General features: G+C 44.8%; 1 protein-coding gene across 1 annotated transcript in view; it reads right to left on the reverse strand.

Moving 5' to 3' along the window:
* LOC122941078 (neurotrypsin-like) overlaps positions 1 to 26,149 on the reverse strand; it is an 84,399-nt gene that overhangs the window by 33,926 nt on the left and 24,324 nt on the right. The window contains exons 3-8 of the mRNA XM_044298068.1: positions 11,570 to 11,812; positions 10,962 to 11,100; positions 8,575 to 8,747; positions 8,286 to 8,433; positions 7,391 to 7,569; positions 7,176 to 7,317 (exon numbers count right to left, since the gene is read on the reverse strand). Coding sequence (XP_044154003.1) covers positions 7,176 to 7,317; positions 7,391 to 7,569; positions 8,286 to 8,433; positions 8,575 to 8,747; positions 10,962 to 11,100; positions 11,570 to 11,812 — 1,024 coding nt within the window. The remainder of the gene's footprint in view (positions 1 to 7,175; positions 7,318 to 7,390; positions 7,570 to 8,285; positions 8,434 to 8,574; positions 8,748 to 10,961; positions 11,101 to 11,569; positions 11,813 to 26,149) is intronic.

The following is a 26,149-nucleotide window of genomic DNA, read 5'->3' on the forward strand; positions in this document are numbered from 1 at the left end:
TACTCAGGAGAAGTTGGGCAATGTGTTTTGGGGTGTCATTTTACATATACCCATGCTGGGTGAGAGAAATATCTTGGCAAAAGACAACTTTTCCAATTTTTTTATACAAAGTTGGCATTTGACCAAGATATTTTTCTCACCCAGCATGGGTATATGTAAAATGACACCCCAAAACACATTCCCCAACTTCTCCTGAGTACGGCGATACCACATGTGTGACACTTTTTTGCAGCCTAGATGCGCAAAGGGGCCCAAATTCCTTTTAGGGGGGCATTTTTAGACATTTGGATCCCAGACTTCTTCTCACACTTTCGGGCCCCTAAAAAGCCAGGGCAGTATAAATACCCCACATGTGACCCCACTTTGGAAAGAAGACACCCCAAGGTATTCAATGAGGGGCATGGCGAGTTCCTAGAATTTTTTTTTTTTTTGCATAAGTTAGCGGATATTGATTTTTTTTTGTTTTTTTCTCACAAAGTCTCACTTTCCGCTAACTTAGGACAAAAATTTCAATCTTTCATGGGCTCAATATGCCCCTCACGGAATACCTTGGGGTGTCTTCTTTCCGAAATGGGGTCACATGTGGGGTATTTATACTGCCCTGGCTTTTTAGGGGCCCTAAAGCGTGAGAAGAAGTCTGGAATATAAATGTCTAAAAATGTTTACGCATTTGGATTCCGTGAGGGGTATGGTGCGTCCATGTGAGATTTTATTTTTTGACACAAGTTAGTGGAATATGAGACTTAGTAAGAAAAAACAAAAACAAAAACAAACAAAAAATTTCCGCTAACTTGTGCCAAAAAAAAATGTCTGAATGGAGCCTTACCAGGGGGGGGGTGATCAATGACAGGGGGGTGATCAATGACAGGGGGGGGATCAATGACAGGGGGGGGATCACCCATATAGACTCCCTGATCACCCCCCTGTCATTGATCACCCCCCCTGTAAGGCTCCATTCAGACATCCGCATGATTTTTTACGGATCCATGGATACATGTATCGGATCCACAGAACGCATGCGGACGTCTGAATGGAGCCTTACAGGGGGGTTATCAATGACAGGGGGTGATCAGGGTGATCACCCCCCTGTCACTGATCACCCCCCCTGTAAGGCTCCATTCAGACATCCGCATGATTTTTTACGGATCCATGGATACATGTATCGGATCCACAAAACGCATGCGGACGTCTGAATGGAGCCTTACAGGGGGGTTATCAATGACAGGGGATGATCAGGGTAATCAGGGTGATCACCCCCCTGTCACTGATCACCCCCCCTGTAAGGCTCCATTCAGACATCTGCATGATTTTTTACGGATCCATGGATACATGGATCGGATCCACAAAACGCATGCGGACGTCTGAATGGAGCCTTACAGGGGGGTTATCAATGACAGGGGTGATCAGGGTAATCAGGGTGATCACTCCCCTGTCACTGATCACCCCCCCTGTAAGGCTCCATTCAGACATCCGCATGATTTTTTACGGATCCATGGATACATGGATCGGATCCACAAAACGCATGTGGACGTCTGAATGGAGCCTTACAGGGGGGTTATCAATGACAGGGGGTGATCAGGGTAATCACCCCCCTGTCACTGATCACCCCCCCTGTAAGGCTCCATTCAGACATCCGCATGATTTTTTACGGATCCATGGATCGGATCCACAAAACGCATGCTGACGTCTGAATGGAGCCTTACAGGGGGGTTATCAATGACAGGGGGTGATCAGGGTAATCACCCCCCTGTCACTGATCACCCCCCCTGTAAGGCTCCATTCAGACATCCGCATGATTTTTTACGGATCCATGGATACATGGATCGGATCCACAAAACGCATGCGGACATCTGAATGGAGCCTTACAGGGGGGTTATCAATGACAGGGGGTGATCAGGGTAATCACCCCCCTGTCACTGATCACCCCCCCTGTAAGGCTCCATTCAGACATCCGCATGATTTTTTACGGATCCATGGATCGGATCCACAAAACGCATGCTGACGTCTGAATGGAGCCTTACAGGGGGGTTATCAATGACAGGGGGTGATCAGGGTGATCACCCCCCTGTCACTGATCACCCCCCCTGTAAGGCTCCATTCAGACATCCGCATGATTTTTTACGGATCCATGGATACATGGATCGGATCCACAAAACGCATGCGGACGTCTGAATGGAGCCTTACAGGGGGGTTATCAATGACAGGGGGGTGATCAGGGAGTGTATATGGGTGATCACCCGCATGTCATTGATCACCCCCTGTAAGGCTCCATTCAGACGTCCGCATGTGTTTTGCGGATCCGATCCATGTATCCATGGATCCGTAAAAATCATGCGGACGTCTGAATGGAGCCTTACAGGGGAGTGATCAATGACAGGGGGGTGATCAATGACAGGGGGTGATCAGGGAGTGTATATAGGTGATCACCCGCCTGTCATTGATCACCCCCCTGTAAGGCTCCATTCAGACGTCCGTATGCTTTTTGCGGATCCGATCCATGTATCCGTGGATCCGTAAAAATCATACGGACGTCTGAACGGAGCCTGACAGGGGGGTGATCAATGACAGGGGGGTGATCAGGGAGTTTATATGGGGTGATCATGGGTGATCAGGGGTTTATAAGGGGTTAATAAGTGACGGGGGGGTGTGTGTAGTGTAGTGTAGTGTTTGGTGCGACTTTACTGACCTACCTGTGTCCTCTGGTGGTCGATCCTAACAAAAGGGACCACCAGAGGACCAGGTAGGAGGTATATTAGACGCTGTTATGAAAACAGCGTCTAATATACCTGTTAGGGGTTAAAAAATTCGGATCTCCAGCCTGCCAGCGAACGATCGCCGCTGGCATGCTGGAGATCCACTCGCTTACCTTCCGTTCCTGTGAGCGCGCGCGCCTGTGTGCGCGCGTTCACAGGAAATCTCGCGTCTCGCGAGATGACGCCTATTGGCGTTAGTGTGACCTGGGAGCGCCGCAGAAATGACGCCTTTCGGCGTTAGTGTGACGGGAGGAGGTTAAGGACCGGGCTCATTTTCACCTTAAGGACCAGGCCATTTTTTGCAAATCTGACCAGTGTGACTTTATTTGGTGATAACTTTAAAACGCTTTGACTTATCCAGGCTATTCTGAAATTGTTTTGTTGTCTCATATTGTACTTCATGCCGCTGGCAAAATCGAGTCCAAAAAAATAATTTTTATTTATAAAACAATACCAAATTTACCCAAAATGTTAAAAAATTTGCAAATTTCCAAGTTTCAATTTCTCTACTTCTATAATACATAGTAATACCTACAAAAATAGTTATTACTTTACATTCCCCATATGTCTACTTCATGTTTGGATCATTTTGGGAATGACATTTTATTTTTTGGGGATGTTAAAAGGCCTAGAAGTTTAGAAGCAAATCTTGAAATTTTTCTGAAATTTTCTAAAACCTACTTTTTAAGGACCAATTCAGGTCTGAAGTCACTTTGTGAGGCTTACATAATAGAAACCACCCAAAACTACACCCCTCAAGGTATTCAAAACTGATTTTACAAACTTTGTTAACCCTTTAGGTGTTCCACAAGAATTAATGGAAAATAGAGATAACATTTTGAAATTTCACATTTTTGGCAGATTTTCCATTCGAATAATTTTGAATAATACGTTTTTTTGAAGGCAGATTTTTCTGGACTGGTTTTTTGACACCATGTCCCATTTGAATCCCCCCTGATGCACCCCTAGAGTAGTATTTTAGGGTACATATGATTTTTGGTTGCTCTATATTACACTTTTTGTGAGGTAAGGTAACAAGAAATAGCTGTTTCGGCACCGTTTTTATTTTTTGTTATTTACAACATTCATCTGACAGGTTAGATCATGTGGTATTTTTATAGAGCAGGTTGTCACGGACGCGACAATACCAAATATGGTTGGTTGTTTGTTTCAGTTTTACATAACAAAGCATATTTTTTTTTTTTGGGATTCTTTAGTGTCTCCACATTCTGAAAGCCATAGTTTTATTAATTTTTTGGTCGATTATCTTGGGTAGGGTATGATTTTTGCAGGATGAGAGGACGGTTTGATTAGCACTATTTTGTGGTGCGTATGACTTTTTGATCGCTTGGTATTACACTTTTTGTGATGTAAGGTGACAAAAAATGGCATTTTTTACACCGTTTTTAGTTTAACTTTTTTACTGTAATCACCTGAAGGGTTAGGTCATGTGATATCTTTATAGAGCAGGTTATTACGGATGCTGCGATACCTAATATGTATACTTTTTTTATTTATGTAAGTTTTACACAATGATTTCATTTTTGAAACCAAAAAAAAAACATGTTTTAGTTTCTCCATAGTCTGATAGCCATAGTTTTTTCAGTTTTTGGGCAATTATCTTGGGTAGGTTATGATTTTTGCGGGATGAGATGCTGGTTTGATTGGCACTATTTTGGGGTGCGTATGACTTTTTGATCGCTTTGTATTACACTTTTTGTGATGTAAGGTGATAAAAAATTGCTTTTTATACACCGTTTTTTAAAGTTGTTTTTTTACCATGTTCACCTGAGGGGTTAGGTCATGTGATATTTTATAGAGCAGGTTATTACCTAATATGTATACTTTTTTTTAATTTACTTAAGTTTTACACAATAACAGCTTTTTTAAAACAAAAAAAAAATTGTTTTAGTGTCTCCATATTCTGAGCCATGGTTTTTTTATTTTTTGGGTGATTGTCTTAGGTAGTCTTAGGTAGGGGCTCATTTTTTGCGGGATGAGGTGACAGTTAGATTGGTACTATTTTGGTAGGCATACGCCTTTTTGATTGCTTGCTGTTGTACTTTTAGTGATGTAGGGTGACAAATAAATTGTTTATTTAGCACAGTTTTTTTTTTTACGGTGTTCATCTGAGGGGTTAGGTCATGTGATATGTTTATAGAGCCGGTCGATACGGACGCAGCGATACCTAATATGTCTACTTCTTTTTTCCCTATTTTTTATGATTTTTTTTTACTTTATTTGGGGAAAATGACATTTTTATTTTTTTACTTTTAATTTTTTTGGGGGGGGGAAACTTTATTTTTTCAACTTTTTTTTTCACTTTATTTTTTGTCCCACTTTGGGGGGTCTGATCCCCTTTACAATGCATTCCAATACTTCTGTATTGGAATGCGTTGGCTGTATGAGTAATACAGTGTGTATTATTTATACAGCTCCCTAAGAGGTTAAAGGGAACCTGTCACCAGGATTTTGTGTATAGAACTGAGGACATGGGTTGATAGATGGCTGCTAGCACATCTTCAATACCCAGTCCCCATAGCTCTGTGTGCTTTTATTGTGTAAAAAAAACGATTTGATACATATGCAAATTAACCTGAGACGAGTCCTGTCCCTGACTCATCTCAGCTCTATACACAAAATCCCGGTGACAGGTTTTCTTTAAGTTCCCTGTCCGCCCCTGAATATTGTGCTTCAATTTTATGAAAATCGCAGCAAATCGATGTGGTTACTGGAGGGGAGTGGTTTCTTCCAGATGTCACTTTCAACTTCCCTTCTCCCTGCCAAGGTTTTAAAAATTAGGATTTGGTCCTTATTCACATGAATGTATTAAAAATCATCCATGTTACAGCCATAATGCATGTTTGATTTTTTTTTTTTATACACAGTGAGGACCATATGTCCATGTAGGACATATGGTCACCGGACACTGGAAACAATTGTTTTCAATGCTTTCTGTGAAACAAGGACCAGAATAGTGCATGCATCATTTACCGTACTTTTATGTGTCCATGGATGCAAATTATAGGGGAGGATTTATCAAAACTGGTGCAAAGGAAAACCGGTCTGGTTGCCCATAGCAACCAATCAGATTCCTCCTTTCATTTTTCAGAGCTCTTTTGTAAAATGAAAAGATCACTGATTGGTTGCTATGGGCAACTAAGCCAGTTTTGCGCTGTAACAATTTTGACAAATCTCCCCCTATTTTCATGGGAATAGAATTTAGAGGGTTTCTGTCACCAGAATGATCTTGTTTTTATTCATGCCGCCGTTACTCCAGAATTAGTACTTTTATCATATGCAAATTATGCAAATTAGCCTCTAGGAGCAGGGAAGGCATTGCTCCTGCTCCTAGAGGCTCCGTTCTCCCACCTCATTTCACGCCCTCCAAGTCTTGATTGACAGGGCCAGCCAGGCCAGTGTTTGCCTCCTCCTTCTGGCTCTGCATGCCGGGTAAATCTCATGCATGTGCCGTGCTGTTTAGTATTCGGCGCACTTGCAGTAAGGAAGTCGGCAGACGGCGAGCGTCCTGGTGCCAGAAACCTAACTGTGGGGTCATACCCCTGCATGGCAAAGACGGAGGCAATGCAAACAGCAACAATATACCACCAATACAATTAATGCTAAGACATTTTTCTAAACCATGGCTGTCTGGATCTTTATAAACGATGACCATTTGTCATATGCTGACCATTTGGACAAAGAAAAGTAGTTTCTAGCATTGTGCTGGCCCTAGGAGCATAACCGGGCATTGGTACCGTAAGGGCCCAGTGGTCTCTTTCACATAAGAGGACACTAATAGAGAAAATTTGAATTCTTGTTACCGATTTTGCACTAGGGCCCAAGAAAATCAATTTATCGAGGACCTTTCACCGATTATGACATTGTGAACTAAGTATACAGACATGGAGAGCGGCGCCTGGGGATCTCACTGCACTTACTATTATCCCCGGGCGCCGCTCCGTTCTCCTGCTATGCCCTCCGGTATCTCCTGCCACTAAGTCATGGTAGGCTGCCCTTATTCTTCTGTAGCGCTGGCTAATCGCATTGCAGAGCTCACAGCCTGGGAGAAAATAACATCCCAGGCTGTGAGCTCTGCGCTGCGATTGGCCAGTGCTAGAGCAGAACAAGGGCAGACTCCCCCTACCATAACTTAGTGACTGAAATCTCCGCCTACTATAACTTAGTGAGCAGAGATACCGGAGGGCATAGCAGGAGAACGGAGTGGCGCCCAGGGATAATAGTAAGTGCAGTGAGATCCCCGGGCGCCACTCTCCATGTCTGTATACTTAGTTCACAGTGTAATAATCGGTGAAAGGTCCTCTTTAAGTCTCTGGCTGACCATCTTCAATAGAATTAGTGATAGCCCATTGTTTTAATCAAGTCCCTACATACAACCACTTTTATTATTTATTTAAATACCTGAAGCCTATTTGTCTGCAAACCACCTGTGCATTGTGTTCAGTCCAACCATCATCACATACAGTTCCCCATTCTCCATTGTAATATACTTCCACTCGTCCTTCACCAGCATTTTGACCACCAGATAATCTTACAGCTCCATCTGTAGAAGGCATAAAATACATTATCCATATTTCACATTGTCATGGTTTCATATCAAGCCAAAACTAACTTACCTATAAAAGGACTGCAGGAAACTCCAGCATCTTCAATATGGTCACAATTGTGATGTCCCCAATTATTCTTCTGACAAAAATCTAATGAAGACTCATTGCCCAAACACTCTACTTCATCAAGTAATATGGGACCACTGCCTTGTCCATAATGAGCCCATACCCAGGCTTTAGGCTTCCCACTGAAATATTAAATCACATGGCATCTTTTGTAAATCGATTATTTTAAGGAGCTGTTTTACAAAGACAATTTATGGCCGCTGTCCTATTACTACACACAAAACCTTTCCTAATCGCACAGGGGGACAAGTTACTTCACAACACTGAGCTAACGAGCTGCCTCATCCTCCTCTTTGATCTGCATGTCAGGGATTATGATCCTGAAGACAGTTTAATATGATATTTAGCTGAATCTTTGTGGTAATGGAGTTCATAAGGAGTACAGAAAGGATGGACAGGACAGACTGTGCAAATGTGGGACTGTAGTAATGGAGACTAAGTGCTGCTGCTCATTAGCCACATCTGCTCATGAACTCAATTCCAACAGAGATTCAGATGAAGATCAGGATCCTAATCCCTGACAAGGAGGATGAGGCAGCTCTTTATCTTAGTGTTGTGAAGTAACTTGTCCTGCTGTGTGATTAGGACAGGTTTTGTGTGTATTAATAGGACAGTGGCCATTTTGTTTCTCCTAATGATTGCTCCATAGACAAAACAAGCCATTATAACTAATGTAAGGTATTTGGGAATATATTTATAATGAGGTAATATTTAGGTATTATCATTTTCTAAATTCCCGTAGAAACTCTTTAAAGGAACTAAAGCAGTAACATTTCAATTACTAATATAAAAGAGTACTGCAACTAATATAACAAAGTATAAAGTGGATGGTACTCACTTAAATCCTAGTTGTCTGCATATGACTTCAGCATCTTTGTCATCCCAGTGATCATCACAAACTGTTCCCCACTGACCCTTAAAAAACACTTCAACACGCCCCTCAAATCGGTCCTTTCCTGCCACCAGACGTAGAGGGGGCTTTAAACCTGCTCTTCAGAGAATGAAAAATAAGATCTTATTAGCAGTGGTGATTAGTAACTTCAGAAACTGGAGGGCAGACTCAAGAATTGTGGTCTGAATCATGCTATGAAGTTTTCTGTAAAGATAGCCAAGTGTTAAAAATTTACCTTCAGGAGGAGAGCAGGTGATGGCAGCTACCTCCTTATTCCTGCAACCTTTGCCCTGGGTATAGCTGCAGTGTAGTAAGGCTTTCTCATCCCCTCGGCAATTGGCAGATTCCAGAAGTACAGGGGTTGTCCAAGGAGCATGATCAGGGATCTTTTTAGCTGTGCCAATTTCACTGTTAAAATCATTAGCAGAATATATGGCTTCCATATTAACCAGGACAGAAACAGTGATGACCAAAACTTCAACAATGTCCTGAAATTAAACTTTCTTTTGCGCATTAGTATGAAATTTGTCTCAATGTCTCCCTCTGTGTTTTTTTGCTTGGGTCAATAATTCTTAAAACTTTATCTACAAAATGTAGGATAGGCCATCAGTGTTTGATCGGTGTGGGTCTGGCTAGAGGGACAAGCATTGTTTATCAGAACAAAGGGACTATAGTGAATGCAGCTGCTCCTTCACTGTTATCTAGGCTCATACGTTCCTTCATACATGCAGCTGGGCATGGTGGTTGCATGTACACTGTACATACAAGCTGTGAGACAAGCCTTTCGTTCTGATGATTATAGAGATCTCAGGGATAGACAGACCTTTAATCAAACATCAATTGACTATCCTATGGATAGAACCCTTTCTTTCATTGTTTGCTGTAAGTCTTCTATGTCAAGAAGACTTACATGTCTACAATGTCTTTATGTTATATCAGTTTACTCCGATTTGTACAGATTTACCAAACATTTAATTGGTCAAGGAATGTTCCAGCCATATCAGTTCACTTTTACAGTAATAGATGACTGGCATGGGACAACTGGTGGTCAATTTACAGTTTACTACCCTGATTCCACCACAAGCAGCTGAAAGGAAGATGGTATTTATATGGTAGAACCAGCAAGCAGACAACTCAGGAAGAGCTTATCTTGGGAAAACAACTGGATTGCACGGGTTAGGTTACCACTTGTCCAGTCTGATAGTAACCATAGACAGGAGGTTGGCTTCCTTCAATAACCTTAAATATTAATAAATCTAAAACCAATTAGTCATAACATGAAATCCGCCTGCTTAATATTGTAAAGTTGACACTTGTGCCGCCAAAACAGTTCTAACCTGTTGGGGCATGACCTACACATGATCTCTGAAGGTCTCCTGTGGTATCTGGCACCAAAGTGTTAGCAGAATTTGATTAAATGTGCTTTTCCAGTTTGTCAAGAAGATTCCACAGATTGATTAATATCTGAGGAATCTAGAGGCTAAGTCAACAAACCATTACTGAACAATTTTTGCAGTGTGTCAAAATGCCTTATCCTGCTGAATGAGGCCACAGCCATTAGAATTACATAGACATGTATATGTAGATAGTACATGTCAAAATAACATCCATACGAATACCAGACCCAAGAACATTGCCCAGGCATTATACTACATCCTCCGGCTTGCCTTCTTCCCATAGTGTATCCTGGTGCCATCTTTACCCCAAGTAAACAATGCTAACGTACCCTGCCATCTATATTATGTAAAATGAAACATGATTCATCAGACCAGGCCACCTTTTTCCATTGCTCTGTCTTCCAGTTCTGATGGTCATATACACATTGTAGGCACTCTGAGGCTGGACAGCTATCAATATGGACCCCAAACACAGTAAGCTGTGATGCACTGTGTATTGTAACACATTTCCATCATAGGCAGCATTCACTTTTTCAACAATGCTCAAGGTTGTGGGAAAGAGCACCCCTCCATTTCTGGGAGTTTTTGCAATTTCAGGTTTTGATTGTACTGACTAAGGATACTTTCACACTTGCGTTAAACTTTCCGGTATTAGTTCCATCCTTGGGGCTCAATACCGGAAAAGAACTGATCAGTTTTATCCTAATGCATTCTGAATGGAGAGCAATCCGTTCAGTATGCAGCAGGATGTCTTCAGTTCAGTCACTGCAGTATTTTCTCCGTCCAAAATTCCGGAACACTTGCCGGAATGCCGGATCCAGCATTATTTTCCATTGAAATGCATTAATGCATAAAGTGTTCTGGAAAAACGGACCCTGTTTTGGGGTCTGCGCATGCGCAGACCTTTAAAAGTGTGAAAAAGATAAATACCGGATCCGTTATTTTGGATGACAATCGGAGAGACAAATCCGGTATTGCAATGCTTTTGCGAGACGGATCCGCATTCAGATCCATCTACAAATGCTATCTGTTTGCATACAGATGCCAGATCCGGCAGGCAGTTCCGGCAACGGAACTGCCTGGCAGAATCCAGCAATGCTAGTGTGAAAGCACCCTAATAAAGTAATTTTTATGCAATGTTGGGATGGGATAGTGCCAGCAGTGCCTTGGAGGAGTTGGGTTAGAGCAACCAGGCATGTCTAATTTACCAGCGCTTCAAACTGACCTGATTCCGAGCTGTCTGCAAACCACACTTGCATCCCAATCTGTCCAGTAGTCGCTACATATGTTTCCCCAAACTCCTTTGAAATAGAGCTGAACTCCACTGCTCTGGGAAGAAGGGTCACCCAGCAGACGAATAGCACCTGTAAGGAATATGCCGGTATGCATTTATCAGCATGATATAAATAGCAAATGATTGAAGCATTTAACAAAGAATAATTTTTCCTTTATCATGACAGGGGAACACACATCATTTATCTAGATGAAAGAGAGAAAGTATATACTTTATACCGTATTAATTCTCAGCTAGGTAAATTATGCCTAAAATACAGCAGCATTCTTCCAAAAACAGTGCCACACCTGTTTTTCAGGTTGTGATTGGTATTGCAGCTCAATCCCATTCTCTTCAATAGAGTTGAGCTATGATACCGGCTGAACAGAACCCATGGACATGGCAATAATATACTAAACAAGAGAATAGATTGGTTCAGCCCAAAAAAATTGTCAACTTCAATTTTTGTGTGTAATAATTAAGTGCATTTTAACAAAGGCAAAGTATCTGTAGGATCTGTGATGTCATCTGAATAGTAGATACATTAAGTAGCTACATACCCTGGCTGCAGTCGCAGCGAGCCCAGCTTATCATTCCTGACGGTTGACGATAAAAGCACCATGGTGTACTTAATCCATCTGGATTTCGGCAGTAGTTGTGATACCCAAGTCCTCGCCCTGGATACTGCTTCATGTAGTCAGGAAATTCGGCCCAGTTCAGACAATCCAAGCCAAACTCCGTTACAGAAATGGAACCGTTGTAATAACCCAGAGAATCTATCCCATCAGAGCAGAGGTTGTAACCTGCCCAAGACATAACAGATGCCTTCATTTGTATAGTTCTTGTTAATAAATTAATCCAGCAATTACCGGAGTACAACATTGGAATAATGAATGCATCCTTACCAAACAGGAAATATAATGAGACAGTAAGGGCTCATGCAATTTGCGGTCCCCAATGCACGGCAACGTCCGTGCGGCGGCTGCAGACAGATCCAGACCCATTCAACTTGAATGGGTCCGTGATCTGTCCGCACCGCAAAAAAGTAGTGCATGCACTACTTTTTTGCGGTGCGGAGGCACGGACAGAAAACCTACGGAAGCACTCCGTAGTGCCTCCGTGGACTTCCGTTCCATGCCTCCGTTACGCATCTCCCGGATTGCGGACCCATTGAAGTGAATGGGTCCGCGATCCGTGATGCGGGATGCACATGGCCGGTGCCCGTGTATTGCAGACGCGTCGTATGTGGGCCGCAATGCTGCCACGGGCAGCACACGGTTGTGTGCATGACCCCTCAAAAACGAAATATTAATAGTATCACTTTCATGATGGCCTCATAGGCAGTGACAACAAACCTTTATTCTACTCAGTACTGAAGTCACTGTTGCATAGTTGCCAATTATCCCAAATTTGCTGTAATTGCCCCAAATTTCATGGACAATCCCAGTAAATTTTGTTCCTGAAAATGGGCAAAGTTTATGTAAACTCCACCCAGAAGAAGGTGTTCCTGTGTTCCTGGTGGGTTTGGGGTGTCCAGGGCAGGGCTTAAATGTCAGCAACAGTGATGGTCAGTTTGCAGTGTTCACCAGCGAACACATGCGGGCTGTCATCTTTAGTAGGGTAGACTCACCCGTCCGTCGATGCACAGGTAAGCCCTTACCTGTGCCTGTGTCGGGAGCCGGTCTGAAATCAAATGCGGTCACCGGGAGCAGGCAGTTCCGAGAACAGCCCGATGAAGGCCCCCGGCGGCTGTTCTCGGAACTGCCTTCTCCCGGTGACTGCATTTGATTTTAGACCGGCTCCCGACACAGGCACAGGTAAGGGCTTACCTGTGCATCGCCGGACGGGTAAGTCTACCTTACAGGCGAACACTGGAACTGACCATCACTGGTCAGCAATTTACGTTTGTGTGCTCTTGTATGGAGATGCAGCAAGGTATGCCCTAATTTAACAGTTGGGCTGCCTAACCTCTGGATTAGTAGGCAATCCACTGCAGAAGACAGTGTCACTCTGATGTGGCTGCTAGAGTTGAGCGAACACCTGGATGTTCGGGTTCGAGAAGTTCGGCCGAACATCCCGGAAATGTTCGGGTTCGGGATCCGAACCCGATCCGAACTTCGTCCCGAACCCGAACCCCATTGAAGTCAATGGGGACCCGAACTTTTCGGCACTAAAACGGCTGTAAAACAGCCCAGGAAAGGGCTAGAGGGCTGCAAAAGGCAGCAACATGTAGGTAAATCCCCTGCAAACAAATGTGGATAGGGAAATTAATTAAAATAAAAATTAAATAAATAAAAATTAACCAAAATCAATTGGAGAGAGGTTCCATAGCAGAGAATCTGGCTTCCCGTCACCCACCACTGGAACAGTCCATTCTCAGATATTTAGGCCCCGGCACCCAGGCAGAGGAGAGAGGTCCCGTAACAGACAATCTGGCTTCATGTCAGCAGAGAATCAGTCTTCATGTCATAGCAGAGAATCAGGCTTCACGTCACCCACCACTGTAATAGTCCATTTTCATAAATTTAGGCCCAGCACCCAGGCAGAGGAGAGAGGTCCCGTAACAGACAATCTGGCTTCATGTCAGCAGAGAATCAGTCTTCATATCATAGCAGAGAATCTGGCTTCCCGTTACCCACCACTGGAACAGTCCATTCTCAGATATTTAGGCCCCGGCACCCAGGCAGAGGAGAGAGGTCCCGTAACAGACAATCTGGCTTCATGTCAGCAGAGAATCAGTCTTCATATCATAGCAGAGAATCAGGCTTCACGTCAGCCACCACTGCAACAGTCCATTGTCATAAATTCAGGCCCAGCACCCAGGCAGAGGAGAGAGGTCCCGTAACAGACAATCTGGCTTCATGTCAGCAGAGAATCAGTCTGCATGTCATAGCAGAGAATGAGGCTTCACGTCACCCACCACTGCAACAGTCCATTTTCATAAATTTAGGCCCAGCACCCAGGCAGAGGAGAGAGGTCCCGTAACAGAGGATCTGGCTTCATGTCACCAGAGAATCAGTCTGCATGTCATAGCAGAGAATCAGGCTTCACGTCACCCACCACTGCAACAGTCCATTTTCATAAATTTAGGCCCAGCACCCAGGCAGAGGAGAGAGGTCCCGTAACAGAGGATCTGGCTTCATGTCACCAGAGAATCAGTCTGCATGTCATAGCAGAGAATCAGGCTTCACGTCAGCCACCACTGCAACAATCCATTGGCATATATTTAGGCCTAGCACACAGGCAGAGGAGAGAGGTCCCGTAACAGACAATCTGGCTTCATGTCAGCAGAGAATCAGTCTTCATATCATAGCAGAGAATCAGGCTTCACGTCAGCCACCAATGCAACAGTCCATTGTCAGATATTTAGGCCCAGCACCCAGGCAGAGGAGAGAGGTCCCGTAACAGAGGATCTGGCTTCATGTCACCAGAGAATCAGTCTGCATGTCATAGCAGAGAATCAGGCTTCACGTCAGCCACCACTGCAACAATCCATTGGCATATATTTAGGCCTAGCACACAGGCAGAGGAGAGAGGTCCCGTAACAGACAATCTGGCTTCATGTCAGCAGAGAATCAGTCTGCATGTCATAGCAGAGAATGAGGCTTCACGTCACCCACCACTGCAACAGTCCATTTTCATAAATTTAGGCCCAGCACCCAGGCAGAGGAGAGAGGTCCCGTAACAGAGGATCTGGCTTCATGTCACCAGAGAATCAGTCTGCATGTCATAGCAGAGAATCAGGCTTCACGTCACCCACCACTGCAACAGTCCATTTTCATATATTTAGGCCCAGCACCCAGGCAGAGGAGAGAGGTCCCGTAACAGAGGATCTGGCTTCATGTCACCAGAGAATCAGTCTGCATGTCATAGCAGAGAATCAGGCTTCACGTCAGCCACCACTGCAACAATCCATTGGCATATATTTAGGCCTAGCACACAGGCAGAGGAGAGAGGTCCCGTAACAGACAATCTGGCTTCATGTCAGCAGAGAATCAGTCTTCATATCATAGCAGAGAATGAGGCTTCACGTCAGCCACCACTGCAACAATCCATTGGCATATATTTAGGCCTAGCACACAGGCAGAGGAGAGGTTCATTCAACTTTGGGTAGCCTTGCAATATAATGGTAAAATGAAAATAAAAATAGGATTGAATGAGGAAGTGCCCTGGAGTCCAATAATATATGGTTATGGGGAGGTAGTTAATGTCTAATCTGGACAAGGGACGGACAGGTCCTGTGGGATCCATGCCTGGTTCATTTTTATGAACGTCAGCTTGTCCACATTGGCTGTAGACAGGCGGCTGCGTTTGTCTGTAATGACGCCCCCTGCCGTGCTGAATACACGTTCAGACAAAACGCTGGCTGCCGGGCAGGCCAGCACCTCCAAGGCATAAAAGGCTAGCTCTGGCCACGTGGACAATTTAGAGACCCAGAAGTTGAATGGGGCCGAACCATCAGTCAGTACGTGGAGGGGTGTGCACACGTACTGTTCCACCATGTTAGTGAAATGTTGCCTCCTGCTAACACGTTGCGTATCAGGTGGTGGTGCAGTTAGCTGTGGCGTGTTGACAAAAGTTTTCCACATCTCTGCCATGCTAACCCTGCCCTCAGAGGAGCTGGCCGTGACACAGCTGCCTTGGCGACCTCTTGCTCCTCCTCTGCCTTGGCCTTGGGCTTCCACTTGTTCCCCTGTGACATTTGGGAATGCTCTCAGTAGCGCGTCTACCAACGTGCGCTTGTACTCGCGCATCTTCCTATCACGCTCCAGTGCAGGAAGTAAGGTGGGCACATTGTCTTTGTAGCGTGGATCCAGCAGGGTGGCAACCCAGTAGTCCGCACAGGTTAAAATGTGGGCAACTCTGCTGTCGTTGCGCAGGCACTGCAGCATGTAGTCGCTCATGTGTGCCAGGCTGCCCAGGGGTAAGGACAAGCTGTCCTCTGTGGGAGGCGTATCGTCATCGTCCTGCCTTTCCCCCCAGCCACGCACCAGTGATGGACCCGAGCTGCGTTGGGTGCCACCCCGCTGTGACCATGCTTCATCCTCATCCTCCTCCACCTCCTCCTCATCCTCGTCCTCCTCGTCCTCCAGTAGTGGGCCCTGGCTGGCCACATTTGTACCTGGCCTCTGCTGTTGCCAAAAACCTCCCTCTGAGTCACTTCGAAGAGACTGGCCTGAAAGTGCTAAAAATGACCCCTCTTCCTCCTCCTCCTCCTTCTCCTCCTGGGCCACCTCCTCTTCCATCATCGCCCTAAGTGTTTTCTCAAGGAGACATAGAAGTGGTATTGTAACGCTGATAACGGTGTCATCGCCACTGGCCATGTTGGTGGAGTACTCGAAACAGCGCAACAGGGCACACAGGTCTCGCATGGAGGCCCAGTCATTGGTGGTGAAGTGGTGCTGTTCTGTAGTGCGACTGACCCGTGCGTGCTGCAGCTGAAACTCCACTATGGCCTGCTGCTGCTCGCACAGTCTGTCCAGCATGTGCAAGGTGGAGTTCCACCTGGTGGGCACGTCGCATATGAGGCGGTGAGCGGGAAGGCCGAAGTTACGCTGTAGCGCAGACAGGCGAGCAGCGGCAGGATGTGAACGCCGGAAGCGCGAACAGACGGCCCGCACTTTATGCAGCAGCTCTGACATGTCGGGGTAGTTGTGAATGAACTTCTGCACCACCAAATTCAGCACATGCGCCAAGCAAGGGATGTGCGTCAAATTGGCTAGTCCCAGAGCTGCAACGAGATTTCGCCCATTATCACACACCACCAGGCCGGGCTTGAGGCTCACCGGCAGCAACCACTCGTCGGTCTGTTGTTCAATACCCCGCCACAACTCCTGTGCGGTGTGGGGCCTGTCCCCCAAACATATGAGTTTCAGAATGGCCTGCTGACGTTTACCCCGGGCTGTGCTGAAGTTGGTGGTGAAGGTGTGTGGCTGACTGGATGAGCAGGTGGAAGAAGAGGAGGAGGAAGCCGAGAAGGAGGAGGTGGCAACAGGAGGCAAAGAATGTTGCCCTGCGATCCTTGGCGGCGGAAGGACGTGCGCCAAACAGCTCTCCGCCTGGGGCCCAGCTGCCACTACATTTACCCAGTGTGCAGTTAGGGAGATATAGCGTCCCTGGCCGTGCTTACTGGTCCACGTATCTGTGGTTAGGTGGACCTTGCTACAGATGGCGTTGCGCAGTGCACACTTGATTTTATCGGATACTTGGTTGTGCAGGGAAGGCACGGCTCTCTTGGAGAAGTAGTGCCGGCTGGGAACAACATACTGTGGGACAGCAAGCGACATGAGCTGTTTGAAGCTGTCTGTGTCCACCAGCCTAAATGACAGCATTTCATAGGCCAGTAGTTTAGAAATGCTGGCATTCAGGGCCAGGGATCGAGGGTGGCTAGGTGGGAATTTACGCTTTCTATCAAATGTTTGTGAGATGGAGAGCTGAACGCTGGCGTGTGACATGGTTGAGACGCTTGGTGACGGAGGTGGTGGTGGTGGTGTTGGTGGTACATCCCCTGTTTGCTGGGCGGCAGGTGCCAACGTTCCTCCAGAGGCGGAGGAAGAGGCCGAGGCGGCAGCAGCAGAATAGGCCGAGGCGGCAGCAGCAGAAGAGGTAGCAGGGGGAGCCTGAGTGACTTCCTTGGTTTTAAGGTGTTTACTCCACTGCAGTTCATGCTTTGCATGCAGGTGCCTGGTCATGCAGGTTGTGCTCAGGTTCAGAACGTTAATGCCTCGCTTCAGGCTCTGATGGCACAGCGTGCAAACCACTCGGGTCTTGTCGTCAGCACATTGTTTGAAGAAGTGCCATGCCAGGGAACTCCTTGAAGCTGCCTTTGGGGTGCTCGGTCCCAGATGGCGGCGGTCAGTAGCAGGCGGAGTCTCTTGGCGGCGGGTGTTCTGCTTTTGCCCACTGCTCCCTCTTTTGCTACGCTGTTGGCTCGGTCTCACCACTGCCTCTTCCTCCGAACTGTGAAAGTCAGTGGCACGACCTTCATTCCATGTGGGGTCTAGGACCTCATCGTCCCCTGCATCGTCTTCCACCCAGTCTTGATCCCTGACCTCCTGTTCAGTCTGCACACTGCAGAAAGACGCAGCAGTTGGCACCTGTGTTTCGTCATCATCAGAGACATGCTGAGGTGGTATTCCCATGTCCTCATCATCAGGAAACATAAGTGGTTGTGCGTCAGTGCATTCTATGTCTTTCACCGCTGGGGAAGGGCTAGGTGGATGCCCTTGGGAAACCCTGCCAGCGGAGTCTTCAAACAGCATAAGAGACTGCTGCATAACTTGAGGCTGAGACAGTTTCCCTGGTATGCATGGGGGTGATGTGACAGACTGATGGGGTTGGTTTTCAGGCGCCATCTGTGCGCTTTCTGCAGAAGACTGGGTGGGAGATAATGTGAACGTGCTGGATCCACTGTCGGCCACCCAATTGACTAATGCCTGTACCTGCTCAGGCCTTACCATCCTTAGAACGGCATTGGGCCCCACCATATATCGCTGTAAATTCTGGCGGCTACTGGGACCTGAGGTAGTTGGTACACTAGGACGTGTGGATGTGGCAGAACGGCCACGTCCTCTCCCAGCACCAGAGGGTCCACTAACACCACCACGACCATGTCCACGTCCGCGTCCCTTACTAGATGTTTTTCTCATTGTTATGGTTCACCACAACAACAAATATATTATTTGGCCCAATGTATTGTATTCAAATTCAGCGGGATATAAATTTGAGGCCTAGTATTTAGGCGCTGGGTGACCGGTATGGATTTAGTGACAGAATTAGACTTGGAAATGCACAGAAGCGTGTGTGTGAAGTTATTCTGAATGACCCTATGTGCACCTTGAATATTATATACCCTTTTAGGGATAGATTTCAAATAGCTCTGATATAGCAGAAACCACTAAATTATGAAATTGCTAAATTGGGAATTGTATTTCAACCCAGAACAAAAAATGTGCTTTGACGGACACTAAATATCTTGCCCAGCAACAACAGTACAGCGGTAACGAGAGATTTAGCAGGATATAAATTTGAGGCCTAGTATTTAGGCGCTGGGTGACCGGTATGGATTTAGTGACAGAATTAGACTTGGAAATGCACAGAAGCGTGTGTGTGAAGTTATTCTGAATGACCCTATGTGCACCTTGAATATTATATACCCTTTTAGGGATAGATTTCAAATAGCTCTGATATAGCAGAAACCACTAAATTATGAAATTGCTAAATTGGGAATTGTATTTCAACCCAGAACAAAAAATGTGCTTTGACGGACACTAAATATCTTGCCCAGCAACAACAGTACAGCGGTAACGAGAGATTTAGCAGGATATAAATTTGAGGCCTAGTATTTAGGCGCTGGGTGACAGGTATGGGTTTAGTGACAGAATTAGACTTGAAAATACACAGTAGCGGGTGTGTGTGAAGTTATTCTGAATGACCCAATGTGCACCTTGAATATTATATACCCTTTTAGGGATAGATTTCAAATAGCTCTGATATAGCAGAAACCACTAAATTATGAAATTGCTAAATTGGGAATTGTATTTCAACCCAGAACAAAAAATGTGCTTTGACGGACACTAAATATCTTGCCCAGCAACAACAGTACAGCGGTAACGAGAGATTTAGCAGGATATAAATTTGAGGCCTAGTATTTAGGCGCTGGGTGACAGGTATGGGTTTAGTGACAGAATTAGACTTGAAAATACACAGTAGCGGGTGTGTGTGAAGTTATTCTGAATGACCCAATGTGCACCTTGAATATTATATACCCTTTTAGGGATAGATTTCAAATAGCTCTGATATAGCAGAAACCACTAAATTATGAAATTGCTAAATTGGGAATTGTACTTCAACCCAGAACAAAAAATGTGCTTTGACGGACACTAAATATCTTTCCAAGCAACAACAGTACAGCGGTAACGAGAGATTTAGCAGGATATAAATTTGAGGCCTAGTATTTAGGCGCTGGGTGACAGGTATGGGTTTAGTGACAGAATTAGACTTGGAAATACACAGTAGCGGGTGTGTGTGAAGTTATTCTGAATGACCCTATGTGCACCTTCAATATGATCTACCCTTTTAGGGATAGATTTCAAATAGCTCTGATATAGCAGAAACCACTAAATTATGAAATTGCTAAATTGGGAATTGTATTTCAACCCAGAAGAAAAAATGTGCTTTGACGGACACTAAATAACTTTCCCAGCTACAACAGGACAGCGGTAACGAGAGATTTAGCAGGATATAAATTTGAGGCCTAGTATTTAGGCGCTGGGTGACAGGTATGGGTTTAGTGACAGAATTAGACTTGAAAATACACAGTAGCGGGTGTGTGTGAAGTTATTCTGAATGACCCAATGTGCACCTTGAATATTATATACCCTTTTAGGGATAGATTTCAAATAGCTCTGATATAGCAGAAACCACTAAATTATGAAATTGCTAAATTGGGAATTGTACTTCAACCCAGAACAAAAAATGTGCTTTGACGGACACTAAATAACTTTCCCAGCTACAACAGGACAGCGGTAACGAGAGATTTAGCAGGATATAAATTTGAGGCCTAGTATTTAGGCGCTGGGTGACAGGTATGGGTTTAGTGACAGAATTAGACTTGAAAATACACAGTAGCGGGTGTGTGTGAAGTTATTCTGAATGACCCAATGTGCACCTTGAATATTATATACCCTTTTAGGGATAGATTTCAAATAGCTCTGATATAGCAGAAACCACTAAATTATGAAATTGCTAAATTGGGAATTGTACTTCAACCCAGAACAAAAAATGTGCTTTGACGGACACTAAATAACTTTCCCAGCTACAACAGGACAGCGGTAACGAGAGATTTAGCGGGATATAAATTTGAGGCCTAGTATTTAGGCGCTGGGTGACCGGTATGGATTAAGTGACAGAATTAGACTGGGATATGGCCAAAAAATAACCACACTATTGCTGGTTAAATGCACTTGGTGACGGGCGCAGCTTGCCCCTGATGTAGTATATGGCCAAAAAATGAACAGACTATTGCTGGTTAAATGCACTTGGTGTCACAGCTTGACCAACCACACTACTGAGGGTTAAATGCACTTGGTGACGGGCGCAGCTTGCCCCTGATGTAGTATATGGCCAAAAAATAAACAGACTATTGCTGGTTAAATGCACTTGGTGTGACAGCTTCACCCTGATGTAGGCTTTAGCCAGAAAACAACCACACCATTGAGGGTTAAATGCACTTGGTGACAGGCGCAGCTTGCCCCTGATTTTGTATATGGCCAAAAAATGAACAGACTATTGCTGGTTAAATGCACTTGGTGTGACAGCTTCACCCTGATGTAGGCTTTAGCCAAAAAACAACCACACCATTGAGGGTTAAATGCACTTGGTGACAGGCGCAGCTTGCCCCTGATTTTGTATATGGCCAAAAAATGAACAGACTATTGCTGGTTAAATGCACTTGGTGTGACAGCTTCACCCTGATGTAGGCTTTAGCCAAAAAACAACCACACCATTGAGGGTTAAATGCACTTGGTGACAGGCGCAGCTTGCCCCTGATTTTGTATATGGCCAAAAAATGAACAGACTATTGCTGGTTAAATGCACTTGGTGTGACAGCTTCACCCTGATGTAGGCTTTAGCCAAAAAACAACCACACCATTGAGGGTTAAATGCACTTGGTGACAGGCGCAGCTTGCCCCTGATTTTGTATATGGCCAAAAAATGAACAGACTATTGCTGGTTAAATGCACTTGGTGTGACAGCTTCACCCTGATGTAGGCTTTAGCCAAAAAACAACCACACCATTGAGGGTTAAATGCACTTGGTCGCAGCTTGTGCTGGCGCACCACAAGACACAAAATGGCCGCCGATCACCCCAGAAAAATGTGACTGACAAACGGTCTGGGCAGCCTAAAAACAGTGAGCAATTGAGGATCAGCAGCTCAATGATCCACAGCTGCAGATCGATCAGTTAATCAAGTCCTTTGGAGGAGTTAATCTGCCTAATCTCGCCCTACTGTCGCAGCCGCAACCTCTCCCTACGCTAATCAGAGCAGAGTGACGGGCGGCGCTATGTGACTCCAGCTTAAATAGAGGCTGGGTCACATGGTGCTCTGGCCAATCACAGCCATGCCAATAGTAGGCATGGCTGTGATGGCCTCTTGGGGCAAGTAGTATGACGCTTGTTGATTGGCTGCTTTGCAGCCTTTCAAAAAGCGCCAAGAAAGCGTCACAAAAGCGCCAAGAAAGCGACGAACACCGAACCCGAACCCGGACTTTTACGAAAATGTCCGGGTTCGGGTCCGTGTCACGGACACCCCAAAATTCGGTACTATACAGTTCGAGTTCGCTCATCCCTAGTGGCTGCCTATGTGTCACTCTAGCATGGGGGTTATTACCAGAGTATCAGACATATATATAGGCCCCCACCTTGCCCCATGTGATCACTATAAATTATGGCAGATGAGCATAGAAAGAAGCAGCAGACAACTGAAAGTACTGTAGATCACCAAAAATGGAGGAAATAAGGAAGTGACAATGGACCACTGAGTGGAGACCAAAACAATCTTAATCTTTTGCCCTCAGTTTACTTGCTCCCAGAGGTGGTCATGGTAGAGAGGAGCACTAATTATAAGATTTTCTATGAAGATTTTCTACCCAATCATCATATGGACTTTAGCCTTAGGGTACTTTCACACTAGCGTTTTTCTTTTCCGGCATAGAGTTCTGTCCTAGGGGCTCAATACCGGAAAAGAACTGATCAGTTTTATCCCCATGTATTCTGAATGGAGAGCAATCCGTTCAGGATGTCTTCAGTTCAGTCTTTTTGACTGTTCAGGATGGAGATAATACCGCGGCATGCTACTGTTTTATCTCTTGCCTGAATGCCCGATCCGGCATTTTTTTACACAGGAATGTATTAGTGCTGGATTCGGCATTAAAAATACTGCAATGCCGGAAAAAAATTGAAACTGATTTGTTTGTCCGTATGACAAATGGACAGACGGATCTGTTCTTGCAATGCAATGGATCACTCTGTCGCAAGTGTGAAAGTAGCCTTAAAGGAGTTGTCTGTAATTAATAAATTGGAAAAATTGCCTACCCCAGATGCTGTGTGCTACGAGTGAGGAGCCATCAAGCCACTCTGCTCGTACAGCCAACTGAGTGAAGGATAGCACAAGGCAGTACTGAAATTTGGGATGTGGAAAGCATTTAACAATCTATATATGCTATTTGCATTGTCCTGGACAGCTGGCACCTGCCAGGGCTGCTCCGTCAGGTTTGTGCTTCTTTTGACAGGCAGAATATCATAGCTACCAAGTAAGTAAACAGGAGCCTAATGGATCCCGTTAAAGTCAAAGTCAATTAAAGTTCAGCCTAGATTTTGTTATATTAAAAATGGATCCACCATTGATCCATCAGAAAATGAAGTCTTGACCCCAGCATGAAGATTCGACAATTCGTAGGAGCCCAGAAACAAAATAACAGATGCCTTTCCTTACCAGGAAGGGAATGGTCAAAATGATAAAGGTGGTTATTACAACAGATAATCCTGCCGAAAACTGTTACATTCAATATGTTATCTGCTAGGCTGGAAGGTAAGTGCCCCGACGTCTCCAGAACACAACACTCATGCAGCAGCTGATTATCATGACCATATTATCTCTGTCATGAACTCCTTCCAGGTAGCTGTACTATAAAATGTCGTAAGAAAGCTCCTGTTTATTATGCTGCACCCTACACTGACTAATCACTCTTGTATGGCAATACCAGGAAATAATATAAGAAGGCACATATTCCTATTTTACACTATTATGCTGTTTATGATTATATATATTTTGATATGAGATATATAATTGAGTTGAGTATGCTGCGTATGGTCGTTTATGCACAGACATCTCCACATTAGAAAGGGGTATCATTTTTATAAAAAAATGTGATCAGCGTTGGGTAACATAGAAGTACTCATGTTACCCCCACCGCTGTTCTTCAACACTGCCCAGTAACCGCTCCTCTCCACTTCCTGCTCTCTGGCTTGACACTCTGGAAACGGCTTGAACCACCAGCTCAGCCAATCACTGGCTGCAGTGATCACACGGCTCAGCCAGCGATTAACTAAGCGGACAAGCTGTTTCAGGGGTGGAGCCCAAGAACAGGAAGTGGAATAAGGCAGGGACTGGAGCAGCGGCCAAACAGTAGCGGCAGCCAGACAAAAAATGTTGGATGTAGTATTCTTTTCCGGCCAAAGGCCGGCATCTTTGTCAGATACAGTGAACTTTGGCAGCCTGTTTGTCCACCAGAACAGACTGCCAGGGTTCATAACACGCGGCTTAAGAAGAACACAGTCTCAAAATGTAAATAACTGCAAGCAAAGCTCTTATAAATATGGCAGGCGGCTGCATAACTTTGCCTTATACAGTAATTAAGCTTCATTCATATCAAACAGGAAAATCAAGTGGAGTATGCATTGCACCGAGTCCCTTCGATATTGCTGGCCCTCCTGGTGCTACCAATCCATATCAACTTGTCCACATGTATGTCATGCTATGTTGGGGTACCTACTTTGACAACACAACTATACATTTAGAATATATGAAGTTAATTAATACAGAATTAATATTTAAAAGGAAACTGTCACATGGTGTCTGAGCTGTGAGCAGGAGGCACTGAGCAGATTGATATGTATTTTATTTTTATTTTTTTGGGGGTGGGGGGGAGATTCAGTAAAACATGTATTTGTCAATCACCGATAGGACCGCCTCCTTGTCTTCAAAGCCTAGAATGAGCAAGAATTTAAAGGAATGAAATATATTTATTTTCTTATTGTGGAAACAGCCAAAACTCTTGTAGTTGCTTTGATTCATTCTCGTCTTGACTACTGCAACGCATTACTAATCGGTCTCCCTCTCACTAAACTCTCCCCCCTTCAGTCTGTCCTAAATGCTGCAGCCAGGCTCATCTATCCATACAAACACTACACTGATGCTACTAGTCTGTGCCAGTCACTTCACTGGTTGCCCATCCACCACAGAATACAGTTCAAACTTCTCACCCTCACCCACAAAGCTCTCCACAGTGCTGCACCTCCATACATCTCCTCCCTCATCTCCATCTACCACCCAACTCGTGCTCTCCGTTCTGTTAGCGACCTAAGATTAATAACCTCCATAATTCGTACCTCTCACTCCCGTCTTCAAAACTTTTCTCGAGCTGCACCTACTCTCTGGAATACTCTGCCCCGGAATATTAGGTCAATTCACAACTTCTCCACCGTCAAACGTGCCTTAAAAACACATCTTCTCAGGCAGGCTTATCAAGCTACCTAAACTGACTATTCTGCTAGTAACCTAACCCCTTCCTTCCGACTCCTCAGACCTGAACTCGATCTTCTAACAGTCCCAAACCCGAAGCAGATCAGCCTACACCACTGCTTTCAGTTCAATAATGGCTCAACTACTACATATCACAATCAACTACCTTATGTGTCACCCCCACTTCCTCATAGATTGTAAGCTCTTGTGAGCAGGGCCCTTACTCCTAGTTTTTCAGTTGTATATTAGCCAGTTACTTTGTGATGTCTTTTGTTTTGTACATGAACCCACTGAATTGTAAAGCCCTGCAGAATATGGTGGCGCTATATATGTACCGTAAATATATTATTATTTCCCACAAACTATATATCAATCTGCTCAGCTGCTTCTGCTCTGGCAGAATACACAACATTTTTGTGTTGCCAGGCAAATATAATATCAAACATTTATAGCACACTCTTCTACTGGGACCAGAAAGCAAGAACTATGTCCAGTACAGTGTCATGGTGGACAAAAAGTCTGTTTATTCTTACTACTATGCCGTGAATGCATTTATAGGTTTTAAGTTTGTGCTCATGACATCACATATAGCAGCTGATTCATTCCCATACAGGCCTGGCATGTTTATGAACCCCGTGGGTATAAGCTATGTTTGTTAATTGAGAGGATACCTATAACGGTTGTATTTTTAACACTGTTGATAGAACATGTACAATTTTTTTTATTAAAAAGGCAAAAAAGGGTGTATGCATAGGCAGGATAAATAGATAATAGTTTAATTGCGGATTTGCAGCAAATCAACTCTGTGTGTCTAGAGTGACGCCACAGAAGAAA

Source organism: Bufo gargarizans, chromosome 6, assembly GCF_014858855.1.
Source record: "Bufo gargarizans isolate SCDJY-AF-19 chromosome 6, ASM1485885v1, whole genome shotgun sequence".
Taxonomy (NCBI): domain Eukaryota; kingdom Metazoa; phylum Chordata; class Amphibia; order Anura; family Bufonidae; genus Bufo; species Bufo gargarizans.